Source organism: Mytilus galloprovincialis, chromosome 3 (assembly GCF_965363235.1).
Source record: "Mytilus galloprovincialis chromosome 3, xbMytGall1.hap1.1, whole genome shotgun sequence".
Lineage (NCBI taxonomy): Eukaryota > Metazoa > Mollusca > Bivalvia > Mytilida > Mytilidae > Mytilus > Mytilus galloprovincialis.
The window spans coordinates 82737386-82760191 of NC_134840.1; the positions used below are offsets into that span (position 1 = coordinate 82737386).

General features: G+C 30.2%; 1 protein-coding gene across 1 annotated transcript in view; it reads left to right on the forward strand.

Annotated features, from left to right (window-relative positions):
* LOC143069143 (muscle-specific protein 300 kDa-like) overlaps positions 1–22806 on the forward strand; it is a 226470-nt gene that overhangs the window by 123681 nt on the left and 79983 nt on the right. Inside the window, exons 82-85 of the mRNA XM_076243628.1 lie at positions 646–807; positions 2040–2213; positions 2675–2851; positions 4700–5005. Coding sequence (XP_076099743.1) covers positions 646–807; positions 2040–2213; positions 2675–2851; positions 4700–5005 — 819 coding nt within the window. The remainder of the gene's footprint in view (positions 1–645; positions 808–2039; positions 2214–2674; positions 2852–4699; positions 5006–22806) is intronic.

The window sequence follows — 22806 nt, forward strand, 5'->3', positions numbered from 1 at the left end:
TATTTAACCTTTGAGGAAGGTCATAGTACAGTAGTGTACTGTATGTCTTTGGATGATTTAGAATTGTCATATGTGACTCTTTTTGAAGCCCAATCATTTGCTATTTTGCCTTTTTGTACAAGGCTACATATTTTGTTATATTTTTCCTCTCTTGAGAATGTTATTTTATTATTTATTGTCTTTTATATCTGTAAGGTAAGTAAGCTTATATTGATATTCTGCTAAACACTGCATAAAAGACCATTTGTCAATTTGCCATGTGCATTTGGTACTTTAAAAAAGGAAGTACATTGCTGGCAGTTTTATTTTTCATAGAGTCAACTCAGCTATGAAAACAATACTGTGAGAAAATATACCCCTGTAAAGCGTTTTGCATTTGTTGTCTGTTTCATACTTTAGCTGAAACCATAGTGGGAAGTGAAGGTCTTGAAAATAAACACCTCCCATATTATAACTTTGTTAAAACAATTTTGGTGTGAGAAAAATTTAAAATATGACCTGAAATGTTAAAGGCAAACTGAAAAAAAAGTGAAATTTACAGACCAAAACAAATATTCCAATGTCCCTTTCTTGTTGATCTGTAATAATAAAACCAAATCTTACAATAGTGGCTTTGTTATTCAGAATACCCTTTTCTTTCTTTAGAATCGATTACAAGATGTTCTACAGAAATGGCAGGATTACAAAGACCTACTGGACAACGACATGCAATTCCTCACTGGAGAATTCACCCAATGGATGGCTGACTGTGATAGAGATGTTCCTGATAATCTACAGGAAGCACAAAGAAAACTGGACAACATAAAGGTGAGCTTAAGAAATAACAAACCTAAGATTTATGCAAAATTGTGGCTTCAATATTTCATAAAAGTGCAACCTTTAGGCTTCAACTGATGAATGTATGTCTTTTGTTGAGAAAGGTTTTTTTGTGTCATTTGGTGCTGTCTCATTGATGTATTTTTATGCCCCATTTATGGTCATTATGTTTTCTGGTCTGTGCATCCTTTCATTAGTTCGTCTGTCTGTCTGTCCCGCTTCAGGTTAAAGTTTTTGGTCAAGGTAGTTTTTGATGAAGTTGAAGTCCAATCAACTTGAAACTTAGAACACATGTTCCCTATGATATGATCTATCTAATTTTAATGCCAATTTAGAGTTTTGAACCCAATTTCACAATCTAATTGACATAGAAAATGATAGTGCAATTGGGGCATCCATGTACTATGGACACATTCTTTTTGATAACTTTTTTAAAATTATTGATTGGTCAAGCATATTATTGGCATTTTTAATTTGACCTTTTTTATGCCCCACCTACGATAGTAGAGGGGCATTATGTTTTCTGGTCTGTGCCTCCGTTCGTCCGTCCGTCAGTGCGTCCGTTCTTCCGTTCGCTTCAGATTAAAGTTTTTGGTCAAGGTAGTTTTTGAAGAAGTTGAAGTCCAATCAACTTGAAACTTAGTACACATGTTCCCCATGATATGATCTTTCTAATTTTAATGCCAAATTATAGTTTTGACCCCAATTTCATGGTCCACTGAACATAGAAAATGATAGTGCGAAGTTCAGGTTAAAGTTTTTGGTCAAGGTAGTTTTTGATGAAGTTAAAGTTACATCAACTTGAAACTTAGTACACATGTTCCCTATGATATGATCTTTCTAATTATAATTCCAAATTATAATTTTGACCCCAATTTCACGGTCCACTGAACATAGAAAATGATAGTGCGAGTGGGGCATCCGTGTACTATGGACACATTCTTGTTTTTATTTCAATCATTTGTTGCTTCCCTTCTTTAGTGAAGTCAATGAAGGGGGTCATTGTTTTCTTTATCTGTTTGTTTTTCTTTACACACATATTCTCCTAAAGCTGGAAGGGGATTTCAAAGAAAAAAATTAGAACCTTATGGCAATTTTTTTTTAATTGATTGTGGGATCTTACTAAGATAAAACATGGACTAAGCAACACCTTTTACATGGGAATGCAAGAGTAAGAATGTGTGCGCTAAATAGACATTTTAGATTTATCTGTTTTTATGCAGGCCATGTGGGAGAGGATGTCTGGTATGAGACAAGAACTGACCAATGCAGCTCACCGATGTGAGAATCTGGGTGGAAGTATGGAAAACCTAAGTGAAGAAGAAGCCCAACAAGAATCTAATGTCAACCAACAGGCAGAGAAAGTGGAAGACAAATTCAAAGAGGCAAATACTGAGGTAGGCATTGTAGATTGTTGCATTTGATAAAGGGAAACCTGTGTAATCTGAAATTTCTTGGGGACTGAATATTTTGTTCAGATTTGACAGATGTTTGATACATAGGTTAAAACTACTGGATAATATTGTCTGCAAGTCTTAAAAGAAGAGTTCGTTTTTCACAGGTTTTAGGTTTTTGCATGGTTCAATTTATATAGATTTCACAGTATATGCATTCAAATACTTGGCTCTTCCTGTGATATCATCTTGGAGCGAGTAAGTTTTCACAATATAAGCCCATATGGTTGGCTTATGTTGTTTACTTGACTTCACATTTTATATTTTGGATAATTGTCATATACAAATCTTCCCATATCTTTTATAGAAATAGACTTCAATTTTTAATCATTTATCAGAATTAAAAAAAAAAAAGATACAGATTTAATTTATTTTCACATAGAAATATAATTGTATTTTTACAGCTTGAGAAGAGGATGGATTCAGTTCGAGACACAATTCACCAGTGGGAACTAGTTGACAGAATGCGTGGAGACTTACGTAACTGGTTACACAGCAAACAGGAAGAGTTCCAGGAAATGGAAGAAAAGCCCGCCAAACTTCACGCTGAAGCTGCTGAAATTGAGATAGCCAACCTACAGGTATGTGTATAGTGTGTGTATGAATGTAAAATAGATAATGTTTTTCCAGAAGTTTTTGCTCTCTTATTTTTACTATATAAGAAATTGGTATTTATGAATTTCAAAGTTAATTTACTCATTTCTTTTTGTAAAATAGAAAAATTCACCCAATTATTTTTACAAGATAATTCATAAGTTTCTTTTCATTGATAGAAAATTCATTCATTTCTTTTTTATTGATAGAAAATTCATTCATTTCTTTTTATTGATAGAAAATTCATTAATTTCCTTTTTATTGATAGAAAATTCATTCATTTCTTTTTAATGCTCATTTAAGTATAAGAGTACCTTACACATGTCTCTTGAAATTTTATCTGTTGTCTTTTTTAAAGCAAAGATATATGAAAAAAAATAAATCTGGCTCCCATATAGACATTCTTTAATGATTTGTATTCCTTTCTTAGTTATATTTTTGCTTTAATAGACTGTTTCTAAAGCTTTTATCTTTGATGTAGTTAGAGTTATCTCTCTTTGATTAATAAATAACAATATGAAGTTCAAAATGATGTATTCATCTTTCAAGTGTTTTTTTGCGAAAGTAAAAATTTACAATTTAAAATTGATATATTTTATTTTATTCTAGATTAAATGTGTAAGAATGCTACTTTAATGACTTGTAATAAGTATTTTGTTAAATGTACCTTGTGTACTATCAGAGAAGAAAATGTGTATAACTTGCACCCCTACATGTTAACGTTTTAATCCAAAGTTTTTATTTTAATATAACCATGTAAAAAAGAAATCAAAGATGTTTACTAGTCTGATTACATGTATACTCTAATAATTTGCTAAAATTGGAAGCTTCTATTGTTGGATTAGCATGAAATATATTTTTATTAAATTTAAACATCTTTTGTTGTTGATAAACAAAAAATTTAACTATTATGATAAATCGATCAAACACAAGTTACAAAACATAACGGTAGAAATGTTCTCTGCATCTCTGAAATCTTTTACATACAGCTCAGGTTAGTTTTAATTATATTTTAATGAAAAAGGTATTACACTTCTTAGCTTTCTTAATTTTAACTTTTATATATACAAGAGTTACAAATATTATTTTTAGAGTAAATATTTCATGATTATTCAAAACATTTTCACTAGAAATAAGCTCCTTATGCAATTGTATTAAAAATTAAACAAACATTTGGAATTATAGTCAATAAATTAAAAATAATATATTTATTTAAAAGTCGGGAAAACACAAAATATTGATATTTAAAATCTAATGGAAATCAATTGAATATTTATGCAATTAGAAAAATAGGTACTAAGGACCATATTTCTTTATAAATCAAAATAGTTAAAACCTCATGATTAGATTTTAGTCTTTTAGGAAGTTTCTAGATTTTGAAAATATATTAGCTCATTAGAAAATTTAATGAATTATTCAAGTTGTTCCTGCTGTTCTAAACTGCAAAATAATCCATAATTTCTCAAAAATGAATTTGAAAGAATAATTGCCGGTACTTCTAATTGTGACGTACCTATTTTACCTGCAGCTCTATTATTAAGACCTCTGAATTGCAGAATATTAGATAATGCACAAAGATTTATTAATAACTAGGTGGAAATCAATTTCCCTGTTATTTAATTTTAAAATTTGGATGACATGAAAAGTGGAAACATTTTTGTTTTAACCAGAGACAGAGAACAATTTTGTAGCCTCCAAAGGTGCAATGAAAATCAACGTTTTTTCACAATGTTTTAAATGTAGCAAAAACCTCATAGTGTCTTTATCCTGTTCTTAAGTCTGGTTTTTCCTCTTAAAAATGATTCCACAATATGAAGGAAACCCTTTATTTATAGGCTCTGAGAGAGGAGGTACAAGCTAAAGGCCCAGCCATTGATAGTTTCCTGAACAAATACAGAGACCTGACACAACATGACCCATCCCTTGTGGACCCTGTTATGAGAGCAGTGAGGGAAGATTGGGAAGAGCTCCTTGGTCAAATAGAGAACCTACTGGAGGACCGTGAAAACAACCTCCAGGCCAGCCGAGAATTACAAGAGGCCCAAAATACTATGGACGATGACCTTGAGAACTATGTCAAAGAACTGGAAAGGATTGAGAAAGAAGATGTAGCTGTCCAGGAGAAGTCCCTACAACTCAAGGTAAGTCAGACATTTGACCTCTGTAACCTTCAAATATCTCAACTTATACCGAAGTCATCAAATTCAAGTCACTAAGGCTTTTGGAAGATTATGATATTAATTGAAATACTAAGGAGCTATAAACTTAACAAATTGAATGTATTAGATTGTGTTTAAATAGGGTGATTAGTAGTAAATAATTGAATTTAACTTTCGGCAATATTTAAAACATTATAAGATTATTATATAATGCCATAGTAGACTAAAACTAAGGTCATATTTTTTTTTGCTTACAAAGAATTTTTTCATACCTTTTATTTTCAAATCGCTTAAACTGACACTTTATTGTCTCATGTTAACCAAGTCAGTAAGGTCAGAAAGTTAATTTGAAGAAAAAAGTGAAAAAATAAAAAAATCGTAAAATATTAGAAAAAGGTAAAAGATAATAAAAAAATGAAAGAAATAGATTTGACAGAAAGAAAAAGAAATGAATAAAATTGAAAAAAAGATAGAAAAGTATATAAAAGGGAAAGGAAAAAAATATCTGAAAGGGATAAAAAAATATATATATATGACAAGAAAAAAAATACATGGAAACAAAAAATATATATGAAAGAAGAAAAAAAGTTGATAAAAGAAGAACAAAGAAAGAATTAGAAATGAAATAAAAGATAGATTACAAAATAGGTTGAGATATTGCAGTAAATGTAGTGTGTAGCTCTTCTAATATCTTGTGGTTTGTAGCATGTAATATTGTGTATTGTGTTGGGTCACTGGTGTAACAGAAAATCATCTTCACAGTTAAAAACTAAAACAACAGTAAGGTCACATGTACTTTTAATTCACAAACTTTTTGAGAGAAAAAAGAAATGTTGCCCACTTGCTTTGCATGCTCTAAAAGCCACAAAATGTGTAAAAAAAAAATTAAAAAGAGTTTCTTATTTCAGAATTATATATATATTTTCTCCTCTCCCAGGTATTTTTTTTTTTAGAAGGCACTGTATTGTAGAAGGCACTTTGTTCCAAATCTATAATTTCCTTGCGGCTATGCATTGTAGTTTTTTTCTAGTAAAGACTATCAGCTATTCTGACATGCCAATTTGAATTAAACTTTTCTATGGGATTAAACATTTGTAAACACCTTGGCTCTGATTAAAAAGAAACTGCTTACCTAGGTTTTAATAAACCAATAGAAAAATCTGCGGTAAACAGGCCGTATCATGTCTGACTGGGATAACCGTTTATAAACGTGGCCATTTAACGTGCTATCGGACAGCTGTTTATATATATAAAATTAAACCGGTACAATCTGGAGGAATTGGCAGATATTAAGTTATACACATCAGATTTTTTGTTTTAATAATGTAAGTATGTATACTATTCAGATTGCTATCCTATGTATAATGTATTAACTCCCTTTGTTTTCCCCTGATAACTTCCACTGTCTGTCTATCTTTTTGTAGTGCTTTCATTTTTCTAACCCCTGTATATGTATGTTAAAAATCTGGCGGGATTTTTGCATTACAGGTCTATACACGTCTAATAAATCAATGAAAAACTCTACTTGTTTTTAAATACCTGGCTCTTTAAACTTTTTGATGAGATCACTATAAGGTTATTAAGAACTACTGTGTCAATAATTGCTCTCCTTTAAACAATACTTTACTATGTAGTAATCCCAATACTAACATTCTAAGCTAGATCTTCTACCTGTGCACATCATATTTTTACCTGTGCTGTTTTAACGGTGACCTCTGATTTTTGCAGGTAAATTTTAACTTCTTATTTATTTTTATTTTTTTTACACTTTTCTCTTATTGATAACTTCAGGCTTTTTCATGCAAAGCAAGTCAGCAACCCATTTATCTACATGGTTCGTTTGCTAACTTGGCTAGCTTGTTTGTGTGGCTAAAAAAAGTGTGACCTTTTAAAAATAGAGCAATTACCGGTAAATGACAATTCCTTTTAAATTTTTACATAGAAATAAACATTAAATTAACAACTCATCCAAAAGATGACAAAACATACATTTGTAGCTCTTTCTGACTATATTTATTGTTTTTTTTTGTATTGATGTGTGTGGCTATAAGGGGTTGTGTGATTTTATGCTAGTTTTTTGGTATTTGGTGATTGTTTTTATAAATGATGTGGTAACATAATTAACTGCCATTCCTCCCATTGTACCTACAGACTGAGTTGTTCAGAAAGCCCTGCAGATCTACACAGACACCCAACTCATCAGCCAGGTTTGGAAGTCGTCGTAATTTGCTTGGACTTGGTGGATCAGACGACAGTGGTGACGATGATGACGGAGATGACAGTGTCTTCAAATGGCCTCATTCCAGACATGGTACATCAAGGAGTCATAGTCGACAGTCACTAAATCATAGTAGACAGTCACTTAATCATAGTCGACAGTCACTAAATCAAAGCCGACACTCACAGAAAAGAGGACCAAGTAGTTCTCATCCTCGTACATTTTCACCAAATCCTAGATCCAGGTCTCGCAACAGTCGCCATAATCAATCTAATGATGATTTAAAGAAAGGTGCCGCTGCAGCTCTTGAGTCAGAAAGTGAGGAATCTGGATATGGTGAAACTTACTATACTATGCACGCATCGAGTTTTGATAATGTACTAGAAAACGAAACAATCGACACAATGAGAGGCACACCACTTGGATTAGATATGACTCGTTATTCCGATAACGATTCAACTGTTAGTTACATAACAGGAGAATTTCCTCAGGCCAACCCTGAGGATCTCCGTAATACTATGACACAGACACCAGGTCATGCTAGAACCCAGACTGAACCCGATAATGACTCACCAAGAACAATACACACTCAGACAAGTGGACTAGCTAGGAATATGTCCATGCAGACATCTCGTATGTCTATTGCATCCCAACGATCCACTGGATCTCGTGGATCCCGTGCTGATTTATTACGTAGTATTCTGATGGATGTTAAAGAAATAAAACAACAGCGAGGGTTAAATGATAGCCCAGGACTATCCGAGGATTCAATGATATCTAATACATCTATGAAGAAAAACATGTTACAAACAATTCAGTCTGATGTTCAAGCTCTGAAAAATGAGGGCAGACAAGGAACTGCCGGAACACAGACTATTTCTGAACAAGGAACTCAAACTGGAATAAAATTGTTCCCAGAAGGTGACTCCGCTCGTAATTCCCGTCATGGACGTCTCCGTGACTTAATGGATGATGTTAAGAATTTAAAGGGAGGAAGCCCTGACAGTCCTAATGACTTGAGATCACGCCAGAGTTCTCGTACTGGTACACCATATGAAAGGCGACCAGTGTCAAGTGTACAAAATCGACCATCCCCCGTTCGATTTTCTACACCTGGACCAGCCGCCAATGGACCAGTACAGAATGGTGTACATGAACAAAATGGATATGACTATCCACAACAACCTTACATGAGATCATTACCTGTGCCACCCAATCCTCAGCCACAGATGAACGGATATCCTCAGTATCCAGGCAGGATGGTGACACAGGATGACATTAATGCCATCAGTGATAGAATTCAACGGTTATCAAACTACCAGCTGCCACCAAGACGTACGCTTCCACAACCTCCTCCCCCTCCTCAGCCACCTCAATATATTGTACCAGTGTATACAGCCCCTCCACGACGTGTACGCATCAACGAATTTCCTCAATCATATAATGATGAAGATGGATTTATGTCCGATGAAAGTGAATATGAAGGTGGTCATGCCCCTAGAAGGGGGAGAAGGCGTCGTAATCGCTTAGATCATTTAGATATCGAAGATGCCTTAGACGAAGCTGTCAAACAAGGTCGTCAGCTGAAAAATATGTCAAAGAAGATGAAAGATTCTTTGAGAGAGGATCTTTTAGATTTATAGATATTTTATTTATTTATTATCGTCTGTGATTTAGGATTTTTAAGCCTACTGTGATATTGAAATATTTGTACGCAAGGTGTAAATGTGTATGTTGTGAAGATATTTGACTTTTCTCCTAAATGATTTGTGCAGAGATGTGCGAAATTTCAAGCCTTTATATGTGTGCAAATGTGTGTAAACATTGACATTTTGAAATTGAATTGGTAATTCATGGAGGTGCTCTAGAAATTCTAAATGGATCACTTAGGAGAAGTTTTTAAATGAATATTTTACCTCTTTACATTATTCATTTTCCATTGATAATTTTGTTATTGAACAAAATTTTATTGACTTTCAAACAAACCAATTTAAACATGGAGCTAATCTGCTATTTTAAATTTTTATTTTACTTGGCTCAGTTTCATAAGAGTTTGTATAACATATTTTCAGATCGGAATGGAAAATCGAGATAAGATTTATCCAGAATTTGATAAATTCAATGTCAATATCATATCAAACATATAGATTTTTAAATCCAGGGTTTATATATGCATTTATTAATGTTTGTCTCGACTTGTGAATTTTTTCATTTCAATTTTTTCTTAAACGTTAAGCGTTATTTATTTATTGAACAGTTATACTGTATGACTTCTTTTGCACATCCACTAAAAGACAATCTAAGAGATATATAGAATCTTGCCTAGAGACCATCTGACCAATACTCAGTCAGGGAATTTTCATTGATATATGAATAAAAGAAAAAAGAAAAGTGTAAAAATTGTATCTGGAATTTATTCGCAGTATCTAAAAGTTAGGAATACAAAAAAAAAAACAATTACAATTTTTGCACTTTTAACGAAAGAATTTTTAAATGTTCAAATCACTGAATTTATTTAGTTTGGTACAAAATTCAATCTTAAATTGATATACCAATATTCTTAATAAAGGCAGTGGGTCAACCAGTCATCAAAGGAAATAAAGTTTGTGATGCCCATACAAAGATTAGCTTGTATTCTATTGTTTGGCAATGAACTGTGTTACATATTTCATTAAGAAATATTGGATCTTACTTGAATTGAATTGAAATATCTTTGAAAAATCCCTGAAAATTTTGATGATCTCAAAACAAAAACTTTCAAGATTAATTCATAAAGCATAAGATGTAGAATCAATGAAATCTACCAGGTTTGTGAGAGAGATAAAGTCGTTTATCGATTGGTTTATGTTAGTTGTTGAGCAAAGTGGAGTGCAAATATTAACAGTATTGATTGTGAAAATATGAAATTGCATTTAATTTTTATATCAATCAATATTATCATTTTTTTCTATGTTTTTTTTACATATTTATGTGATAACAATAATTAATATGTTGCTTTTGCAAGATAGACATTTTCCATTATTTTCATTTTAAGTCCTAACTTGATGATAGGGTAGATTAGTTCAATATAAGATAAACTGGAATTATATAGGCGCTAGGTTTAGAACTAAAATTAAGTCTATTTGATGTAACATTAGGAAAAATTTATGAATATTCAATAATTTCTCAGTATTTCTTGTCAAATTATGATAAAGTCAAATCGGAAAATCTTGCATTAGTCGACTCCATACAGAATCTAAAAAGTGTGGTAACAGGATGTATATTTAATTCATTAACTTGTGGCAGTTAAACAACTATTTTATGTGCTTTTGGGATACTTTACCTTCTTTTGAAGTCACATGAATAAGTGCCTTTTGATTTTGTCATTGAGTTACTGTTTAATGTACCATTCTCATTTTTCAAAAACATTGTTTTTACTATGAAGTAAACATAAGGAAAGTTGATGGAAATATTTCCATCAGCTAGTTTTAAAAGTTAGACACAATGGCAGGATTTTTCTGTTTGTCTATAAATTGACAGCTCAACAGAGGACCAAGTCTCAATTTTAAAGCGTTTTCATCATTAATTATTGAACACTCCGCTATAGTTCTAAGATTTTGCTTTGTACACTAAATGTATCATTTTTAATTGTATTATTTGAAAACTTTTTTAAAGATAATATATTTAATTAACCCAACTACACATTCCATCCAAATTTTAATTTTTCTACAAATTTCTATATTTTTTATCTGTGATAAAATAAGATTGAAGATCTGATATGGTTTTACAGGGAAAGCTTTATATTTATGAGATGAAGCATTTATATGTTATTTTCTTGTCTTAATATTTATATATATATATTTAACATAAATATTTCAATTTCTTTTTATATTTTTTTAATGTTTTAAAAGTTTATTCCGTCCAAATTTGATTCCTCATGTTAGGCATTAGAGATGCAACTATATATAGTAACAAGTAGAGCATGTGATATCAAAATCATGTGATCAGTGATTTTTAGTAAAAAGTCACATGATTAATTTTAGTTAATGACTGCAACTAGCAGACGAGCATTTATATTGTTATGAAAATAAATTATTTATTATATACTTGAATATTTTTTGCCAAAAAAAAAAGGAAACACATTTCAAGTTTTTAAAAATACACATAATTTAAACTTCAATTTTAACACACAGGAGAGAATGAAAATATTTTTTCACAAAAACAGTGCATGTGAAAAACACCTAGATTCTCTTTGCCTTCTGTCTTTTGCTGATGTGCAGTTTGCTGGGTTTTGCTTTTACTTTTTGTCCTCTTTGATTTACTATAGTGCTTCAGTTCTTGTTAAGTTTTGGGTTTTCAAATATTTTGGCCTCAAGCATCTCTGAAGAAACCATTATTTTTGAAAAGTGTATCTGTTGCAGAAAAATTGGTAAAGTGAATGTTATAAGAAGGTATCATAAGATTAAGAAAAGATGCTCAACACAACATTGAAAAAACTTTGTGAACAGGATCTTTTGTACATAAAAAATATCTAGGTTAAACAGCAAAGAGACATCAACCCAACATAAAGTAAGCCAAAATGGAAATATAGTCCCTTTACCATACATACTTCAGAAATGAAAAATTGTGGACATAAAGGTAAACTTGATTTGCACCGAAGGTCAAGCCATTTTCACATATATTAGTTGACCATTGTGATGTGTGTTGAGCTAGAAAAAATTCCATCAAAAACAAAAATCACCAAAATCTACTTAAATTTGCCTAAAGTATTAACATATGCAAGGGAACACAATTCTCTGCTGAAAAAATGTGGGGAGAAAAACGGAGAAAAAAGGACTAACAAACAAATTTTACACAAGAGTCCAATCATCTTCTAACATATTTTACTGCAAGAAATCAGTTTAATTTAAATAACTTATTTTTAGTGTCACAGAAGTTATAAAACAAATAACTTATGAAAATTTTACCATTGTTCATAAAGAGCATTATTTATATATATTTTTTTCACAATTAGTATCTAAAATTATTTAAATATAATTTCCAATTTCCAAGAAAAAAGATGAGTGGATTCTACTGCAAAACCAAACAACATCAACACAAAATTTTCATTCTGATATTTATATATTAGCTATAGAAATTTAAAATGATGCACAGTGGAATGAGCCAATGGCCCAGTCAAATTGGAGACAGGAAAAGCTGCATTAAAGCATTAAAAAAAAGTTTTCCCTATGTATAAGTTTTTTCAATAGAGCATGTCAGAATAGCAAGGTATATAGTCCACATGGCAGTCAGTTGTCTTTGTAACTCAATTTAAAGAAATTGCAACCATTATGGTGTTTGAGATCCTCAGAAATAAATATGTGTGTTGGGTGAATATGTACACGACCATTTAAAAAGATATAAGCACCAGTTTTAAAATACTGATGAGTAACATTCACCAAGGAAACAGATGTTCCTATTGAAGCCTTAAAAAGACACAAGGCTACTTTCAAAGACACTGGATGCTGGTAGATAAATAAAGAGTTTTTATGTTATAGGTAAGTTTTCCTTTCAAAAAAAGCCCTCTGTGATGTTTTAATTTTGTTTTAATACCTTAGTGGAACACAGTGCCTTCTACATTAGAAATTTTTGTTAAAAACCTTCAAAGGACTGCAAAATATTATATTTTATTTCCATGTTTTGTGGAAAAAGTGCCTTCTACAAGTTTTACCATACTGAAAAATGAAACCTAACCCATTTACGACTGGGTTAAAATGTCTGCAGAATGATAGGTCTATTTTTATTTTCATGCTTTATGAAAAATGTGCCTTCTACAAGTTTTACCATACTGAAAAATGAAACCTAACCCATTTACGACTGGGTTAAAATGTCTGCAGAATGATAGGTCTATTTTTATTTTCATGCTTTATGAAAAATGTGCCTTCTACAAGTTTTACCATACTGAAAAATGAAACCTAACCCATTTACGACTGGGTTAAAATGTCTGCAGAATGATAGGTCTATTTTTATTTTCATGCTTTATGAAAAAAGTGCCTTCTACAAGCTTCGTTAGCTTAGTCTAAGTGCCTAAAAATGAAACCATTTACAAGGGTAAAATTGTTAAAGGTCAAGTCTGTTTGTTTGTCAGTGGGTTAATACAAATTGATATGACTTTTGGAGAACTACTACAAGTATTTATCAAGTGTGAAGTAAATACTGGCAATGATTCAAAATCCACACAGTAGTCCTTCTATTATTTATTCTTTCGGCTTACTTGTGTACTGTGAAACTTGAATTTTACGATTGGAACACCATGTACCATTTTGTGGTTATTTTGGTTTGTCAAAAGTATATATAATTATTGCTTACTATTAGAAGAAAAACATTTTTAACCGTGTTTTAAAATTCTGTGACACCAATATAAAAAAAAACATGAATCAGCATTTTTTTGCCGATTCCTTTACATAAAAGTTCTGCCAAGGTACGAAAAGAATATTTTAAATCTGCATGTCTCTTTAAAAGTTTACAACTTTCCTTCCATAAAATTATAATTCTTTTATATTTGCTCATAATAAATTTCAAATTAGGTGAAATTTTATTACACAATGAAGCATGGGATATTAATTACATCTGATTAAACCCAGCGGTATTTAAAACTCTTTGTAAAACATCTGAATGTGATAAAATGTTTTGACTTCTGCATTGTCAAAATGGCCAACATTAATGACATCAATATCCTTAAATCTGATTGTTTGATTGGGTATATCAAATTATCGTTGGGTGTGAATAAAAGACACTTAACGGTAGATTAAACAGGTCTTTAAACCATTAAAATACACCTTTAAATAGATATTTCATATTGGAGTAGGTAATAAAAATGTTTTAATTCTGTTGTACAGGGGTATAAATTGCTAATACATGTTGTACTAGAAGTTTTATTTCTTTCAAATTGGTACAAAATTCATATTTCAATGCAAGAACCTTATTTGGTTTCTGAATCAAAATTAAACTTTTTAAATTTCCTGATTTTGCACTCTTTTATGCTAGTTTTCGTCAGGATTTATTTCAGTCAGAAGTTAAACAAGGTGAATATGAATAAGCTTATCTTAAGCAGGCCAACTATGAATAAAACATCTTTACAAGATCAAATATGAATGAATATATACAAGTTTAGCAGGTCAAATATAAGTTTAGCAATTTTACCTGGTCCAATATGAATAAATACATCTTAAGCAAACCTGAAATAATAAGTATATCTTTAGCAGGTCTAATTTTAATGTATATATGTTTATCAGGCCCAATATGAGAGTTAAGAAGGCGCTATATATATATATATGCTGAAGAGGTCCAGTAAAAATAATTGCATGTAAAGAAGGCACTATATGAATATTACATGTACATGTTTAGGGGGTCAGATATAAATAAATACATTGGGAGCTACAATCAAGAGTTGTCAAAATTTGTTAGTTCAACTTTGCTATGTGAGTTTGAAACTTAGTTTCTATAAAAACGGAGGATTTATCAAATTATATCTTTCAATACAAAACGTTAGCAATTGATTGGATGATACTCTCTGAAATTAACTAAGTCAATTATATATGCGAAGAAAAAGTAAATGTGATGGAAATGGATGTCCCACAATTATTGTTTATAATTGTTTTATATCCTTATCTTTTGATCTTGGGTGTATAGTTGTCTCAATGGCAATCATACCACATCTTGTCTTAATATTAACAGAGCAAAAACACACAAATTGCTCCTTTAAATGAGATTTTAATTAGAAAATCATTAATTACAAATTGGTTCTGAAAGATAGTCATGAGATTTTATTTAGTTTTTTTCAAAAAATACTTGTAAATTGAATCACTACCCATTAATGGGATATGTAGGATCTTGATTAATTTAAACAACATGAGATGAGAGACTAATTCTTTTTAACAGGCTGCATATTAAATTAAAAAAAAATGTGATTCTTCTTTTGTTTAGACCAGGGTGCCTCAGAAGCTGAGTGGTCAAAGTATACCAACTACTGTATCACTAGCCTGTCAGAACTGGGGTTGTGGCAGGCACACTTCACTCCAATCTTATTTGACTAGGAATGTCAGTTTTTGTGCCAAAGATCAGGGTTCTCTCTGTGCGTTCTGGTTTCCTCCACCAATGATAAACTAACTACCAATTGTGCTAAATGTGGCAGTAAACCACAATTAATCAAGCAAGCAATTGTGTAGACCAAATTATAAAAAAAAAAAAATTGCGACTTCATTCTTGATACATGTAAATACAGATTTAAAGCTAAATGATAACAGGATCTGCTCGGGGAAGGATTGAATATTGTTTCCTTGTGAAGCATTATAACTGGCATAGTTTTTATCCAACTCAAACTTTTATGCTTAATACTGAATGTCACTAAGCTTGTTGGGTAATATTTGCATAAACTGCAATAATTGAAGTGAATTAAATTGCACTCTTATTTTTCATAAGGAATGTAAAATTACTTAAATCAAAATAATATCCATAAAAGTTTTACATTCCATATATATTTTAAATTTGCATGATTTAAATGTGAAAAACACATATAATATATACACATTCCATTTGCCAATTTTTTGTTTATATTAAGTCATATTGATGATGTTTTACAACCGTTATTTATAAACAAACAAAGCTAATGGGTAAATGTAACAATGCTTGTTTTGTGGATCCAGAAACAAATTTAACATCAGATTGGATATTTAAATCATATCATGGTACCACATAACACCAACTAGGTTAGGGGGAGGTAAACCAAATATCTCAAGAATGTTTATCAAACATCTTAACCTAATCTTAGAGCAAATGACTGTGTGACACTATTGTTTACTGTTTCCACAGTGATGTCATAAAGTGCTTTTAAAGTTTTCATGAATTTTTATTTTAATAGTTGAGACAGAGTTATCTTTCTTTTTCTATTATTTTCTGTATAAAGATTTCTATTAATTTCTGTATATTATTTTCTGTATAAAGATTTCTATTAATTTCTGTATATTATTTTCTGTATAAAGATTTCTATTAATTTCTGTATAAAGATTTCTATTAATTTCTGTATAAAGATTTCTATTATTTTCTGTATAAAGATTTCTATTATTTTCTGTATAAAGATTTCTATTAATTTCTGTATAAAGATTTCTATTATTTTCTGTATAAAGATTTCTATTAATTTCTGTATAAAGATTTCTATTATTTTCTGTATAAAGATTTCTATTATTTTCTGTATAAAGATTTCTATTAATTTCTGTATATTATTTTCTGTATAAAGATTTCTATTAATTTCTGTATAAAGATTTCTATTAATTTCTGTATAAAGATTTCTATTATTTTCTGTATAAAGATTTCTATTAATTTCTGTATAAAGATTTCTATTATTTTCTGTATAAAGATTTCTATTATTTTCTGTATAAAGATTTCTATTAATTTCTGTATATTATTTTCTGTATAAAGATTTCTATTAATTTCTGTATAAAGATTTCTATTATTTTCTGTATAAAGATTTCTATTATTTTCTGTATAAAGATTTCTATTAATTTCTGTATATTATTTTCTGTATAAAGATTTCTATTAATTTCTGTATAAAGATTTCTATTAATTTCTGTATAAAGATTTCTATTATTTTCTGTATAAAGATTTCTATTATTTTCTGTATAAAGATTTCTATTAATTTCTGTATAAAGATTTCTATTATTTTCTGTATAAAGATTTCTATTAATTTCTGTATAAAGATTTCTATTATTTTCTGTATAAAGAAGGATAACTCTAACTTCCCTTTGGAGTATTTTTAAAAATTACATATTTAATTTTTTGTTTGAGACCTAAGGAGACCTAACTATGGTAACAACATGCATGATGACAGCAATCTTTACTATGATTGGACAAAATAATAGAATTGAACAAAAACCAACAAAAAAAGATGTATGCTACAACCAAGGATTTGTATACAAATCCTTGATCAAACTTATAACTGAAATTATCAAATCAATTAAGGTAAAGAAGGTATCATATATTCACCACTGTCAAATTGTTTGGATTTTGTAGGCTTAGCCTTTAATATATGAGCAGGTAAATATCACGGACAGTTTCATTAGATCTACAATTGAAGCTAATGCTGGTCAGTTTGGCTAAAATAGTTTGAGAGCTCTACATATATCTTATAGACTTTGTGTACTTGCATTTTTGCAAGGGCAGTTTAGAACATAATACACAATACCAATTTTATAATATGGAACTTTTTTTTACTTAATCAATAGGATATCTTTTTCAATTTTAAACAAACCCACCCACCAGAGAAACTGTAATGAAAAGAGGAAGAAACGAAATATCATTAGAAGGCATTTAAAAATCATAAGTTGTAGCAAAATAACCAACAAAATTACAAAAAAGAAAAGCGATGAAAACCAATATACAGTTCACATAACACTACACAGAAAATTAAAGATTGAATATAGAATCCCAACAAAAAACTGAGAGTTAAGCAATTCTTACTCCTCTAGCGGCGTTTTGCATTTGCGCCGATCTGCATTTCATTTGCGCCGATTTTTTCTTTCATTTGCGCCGATTTTTTTTCTTCATTTGCGCCGATTTTTTTACAGGTAAATTACAGGTGAAAAGATATAAGAAGATGCGGTATGAGTGCCAATGAGACAACTCTCTATCCCAGTCATGTTATAGTTGTTTATTCTTTAGTTTTCTATGTTGTTTTATGTGTACTATTGTTTGTCTGTTTGTCCTTTTCATTTTTAGCCATGGCGTTGTCAGTTTATTGTCGATTTATGAGTTTGACTGTCACTCTGGAATCTTTGTCCCTCTTTCATTTACCATTTATCAACCTCTTCCGTAAGCCATTTGTACAAATGTTATGAATTGTCAATCATAACATGTATATAACTGTTGTCCTCTTCTCACTACGGGGAGGTGTATATAACTGTTGTCCTCTGCTCACTACGGGGAGGTGGAAGTAGGGTTTCGAGCAGGATAAATCAATATAAAAGCTATATATTTACATACTTTAAAATCAACAAGTAAAAACCTAAGATAAAAGCACTCTGTTAATGCTAAAATGAAGGATTCAAATCCATTAAAACGGAATACATTCAAATCATAAATCTGTTCTTGTCGAGTGTGTATAGGCAACACATCTAATATATTCCTATAATTGTCGCTAACGGGGTCCATCTGTTCTTTGTCTGGCTTACGTGCTGATGCGAGCATTTCTATAGAGTTCGCATTAATTTCAACATACGTTACGGCCTGGATTTTCTTGATAAAATCTGTAATAACATATAAGTTGGGGTGCAGCTGCTCAGAAATGAGATGGATAGCGTTACAGTGTGCATATACATGTACTTAGTCTGTAGGCTAAGAATGTAAGACATTTGTCATCAGAAGGAGCGTCAGACATATTGTCAAACGTGAAGCAGTCATTGATTTCATTTGGGGGAAGGAATTGTAATCCGAAAAAATGGGATAGCCATTTACCAATGATGCTTAAAATTTGTCTTTATACTCTGTGCTCAGCCCATGTAAAAGTATTAACTTACCTGTAACTTACCTGTAAATCCAATTAGGAGAAAAAATAAAATCAGCGCAAATGAAAAAATTAAATCGGCGCAAATGAAAGAATGAAAATTTTCAAAATCGGCGCAAATGTCATACGCCCTCCTCTAGTCTAGTCACATCCATTGCGATGGTCATGGCAAATCAAAATTTGGTTATACATGTATGTCACATTTATTGAGGTCACATTGTGGAAAAGAGGATGGAATATTGTTGGATTCAGTAAAATTATTGAAAAAATAACATCATCATGTATGGACTTTGTTAGTACCAGATTTATTGTGACAAATTGTTTAATTGACCATTACAATAATTAACCTTAATGAATAAAAAAAGTGTTTAGTAATTTCAATAAATTATACAACTATCTAACAACACAATATATATAAGAAGATGTGTTATGAGTGCCAATGACCTGATGAGACAACTCTCCATCCAGGTCACAATTTGTAAAAGTAAACCATTATAGGTCAAAGTAAAGTCTTCAACACAGAGCCTTGGTTCAAACCGAACAGCAAGCTTTAAAGGGCCCCAAAAATTTCTTGTGTAAACCATTTAAACAGGAAAACCAGCAATCTATAAATCAATATAAGAAATGAAAAACAAGAAACACTTATGAATCTCATCAACAACAATAACTAGTGAACATCAGATTCCTTAAACTGAACATGAAGTTCATTTTAAATAAATTTATAGGTCAACATACAGCTTGAGAAGCATCACAAGTCTAGAAAAGCTGTGAATGATTTCAATAAAAACTTAATGGAATTTTTACAGTGCAAACAGTTTCTAATTTTTATAGCCTTAAACAGCATTCAATCTTTTTGCACATGACTGATAGAATAGAATATAAAATGTAAATAAACTATAATTCTTAACAATATTAGTAATTGTTACATGGGCCATAACTCTTCATTCTTTATAAAAAGTTTGTTAAAGGGAGACAAACCTAGTGAAACTTAATTCAAATTAAAGTTTATACGTAACATGTATCATAAAATATTGATTTATTAAAAAATTGACAGTTTCTTTACATAGTAACTTAATATTTACTTTTGCACCATGTTAAAAAGATAATATATGACATTTAAGTTAATATATGATATTTTATTTCCTGTAAAATGCCTGTCATAAATTATCTACCTAAAGATCTTAAAAGATTTTACTGCACAATACAGCAAGCATATACATGGTCGTATTGATTAAATGCACCCAACTATTCAATGGTTGTCAATCAATTCAAACTAACTGTTGATAAATCTATTTGTTTAACTTGAGTCGAAGCAATAAAATATATGTTATAGAAAAATTACCATTGATATGTTAAATATTTTACAGACTTCTAGTTGAAATACATTGAAACTTAGCCATTATAACAAAGATTAATTTATAATTTGTTTTATAGCCAGTGGCAAATATTTCATACATATTTAGAAAGAACACAGAGTAAACAAATGAATATTGATTCATTAATATTCATGACATACATGTTTTTATGGTAAAGGGAAACCACAAATTTAAATATTCATTGAAATATAAATTTTAATGACTTTGAAAAGGTGAATATTTTTTAACCATAGAAATTGAAACATTTTATCCAACGTATATTGATATTTTTTAACAGATCAATCCAAAATAATTAACCAATTCAAGGCATTCAATTTCTAGAGCATTTTTTGAGTGAGGTGAACTTTTTCATCCAAGTAAATTTTCAAGGTTGCAGAAAGCAGGGGCCTTGCAGCAACCAAAATTTTCTGACCTGGTCTTCTATAAGAATTTAATCAGCAGCCAAAAAAAATAAATATCACAATAAAAATTGACTTTTAAATTGTTGCAAATATCTGTCCTTGAAAGTAGATTTTTTCTTGCCTCTTGGGAATATCTTTAGAAAATATTGGAATGTTACCAACAGAAACAAACATGATATAGCTTTGCATGAGATTTTCATAAAAAAAAGATTGTTGACTATCTACACAAAGTCAATTTAAATGTTTATCAAAAAGCTTAAAAGAGATATAAGATTTGATCTACATTAAAGGTAGATGTGAAATCACTGAAACATCAGTTTTTCAAAAAATGAATTCAACTGGAAAAGAAATATTGTTAGAGAATATAACTGTGAATATTTATAGTACGAAATATACTGTCAGATTTTCTTTAATGGTAATTTTTGCCACAAATTTATTTATGTCCAAATGCCCATAGGTCAGTCAATGGTGGTCTGGCAGACAATGCCGTAAAATATAAACCGCAATTATCGCCTGCCATAACAGATTATAAGATACCCAAACAGATATTATGTTGGATTTAAACCACAGTATGAACTGTCATTAAAAACATTACGAAAATTATAAAATTGTTTATGCTGTCAGTTCATCAATACATAATCGACGATCGGAAAGATTTTGTGCATTTTGGTTTGAAAATGAATGAGTTATTGTCCCTTTGCCAAGATATTATTTAATAGACAATACATAATTGTTAAAACTATTAACACCCTGTTTATAAAAATAAATAAATATTGAATGCAGTTTTAGTAATTTTAAAGAATAGTAGGTAAATATTGTCCCATTATCAACCTTAAAAATCCCAATATTTTGGTTTACAAAAGTTCTGTTAAAGTACTTTTGAGTCCAATACACATACAGTCATAATTCAAATTTAAATCCTGGTTTTAATTTAAAAGGGGTGGTCAGGTTTTAGTTCGATTTAGTTGTAATGTAGGTAATATATAGGTATAGATATAAACAATTACATTAACCTCCCTATAATTAAAGTGGAATAACTGTATTTGGTTCTGGTTGAACAGGTGTTTAAGAAATGAAAGTGAAATGGATTTAATTGAAACTTTAGGACTAATCAACGCTAATTTCTTGAAAGTAACAATTTATATAAAATTGGAAATGAGGTGAATATGTGAAAAATATACTATCATGGGTGCTAGCCACTCTCTGGATTGTATGAGCAAAAAATCAAAGGAAAGGAAAAAGCAACTAGAGAAAAATGGAAAGGTAGCTATATTTTGAATTTTATTAGAAAAAATGAGATCCTGTCATTTAGTGTAGAAAGCCAGGTTTTTTTGTCATTTAAATTTGGTTTTGAAAACATGAAAAGTGTAAAACAGACAGATAACCTTTAAAATTTACATATTTTTTTAGTATATTAAAGGAAATATGGGCCATGCAAGTCTTTTACTGACTCAAGTATATTTGTTGATTTGTGTAAAATCTCTTCACTAAAACATAACCCCATTATCAAGTATTTTTTTCTTTAAAAATGAAGATCTTATCTTAAAGATTTTTTAAAATTCGAAAATTGTTTCCTATTGTAACTTTAATCATTTTGATAATAATCTTTGAATTCTTTATCATACAATCTACAACAATTGATACTATTTTTACCTCTGTATATTTTATTTTCAAACAAGGTTTCAATTGTCACGAATATAGTGTAAATATTGATGTTTTTGAAAGTTATGAAATTAATAAGCTAAGAGAAATAACAAAACAATTTTTACTATAAACCAAATATTTGGTCATATTTCAATACCCTTTGAAGATTTGTATGTTTAAATTATACATAACATAATTTTAATCTGGTTTGGTGTGATTTAAAATAGAAAAGGTTAAATCAATTTCAACAGCAATTGGATTGTGTATAAGTAGGTATACAAGATGAACATGATAATGTGGCAGTTGTGGTTTTGAGGCGATCATTGTGGTTTTCGGTTATTTGTATCCCTAAAGATATTGCGGTTTATTTAACAAAATATATACTTCAAGTCATGTCCTTAAATAGACTATACCTGGTACCCTATAATCTAGTATAGATTACAATATAACAATTATTTTTCCTTACTTGGGAAGATTTTCACGGAACACTTACGGCCAAAGATTTCATTGTAATTAATAAATGTTGATTTAGGCTATCGTTTAATTTTCAGACATGTAAGTCTAACTTGTCTACGATTATTGAAGTTAAATCAGGCGCAATGAACTTTTTATTGAATATTATTGCCGTA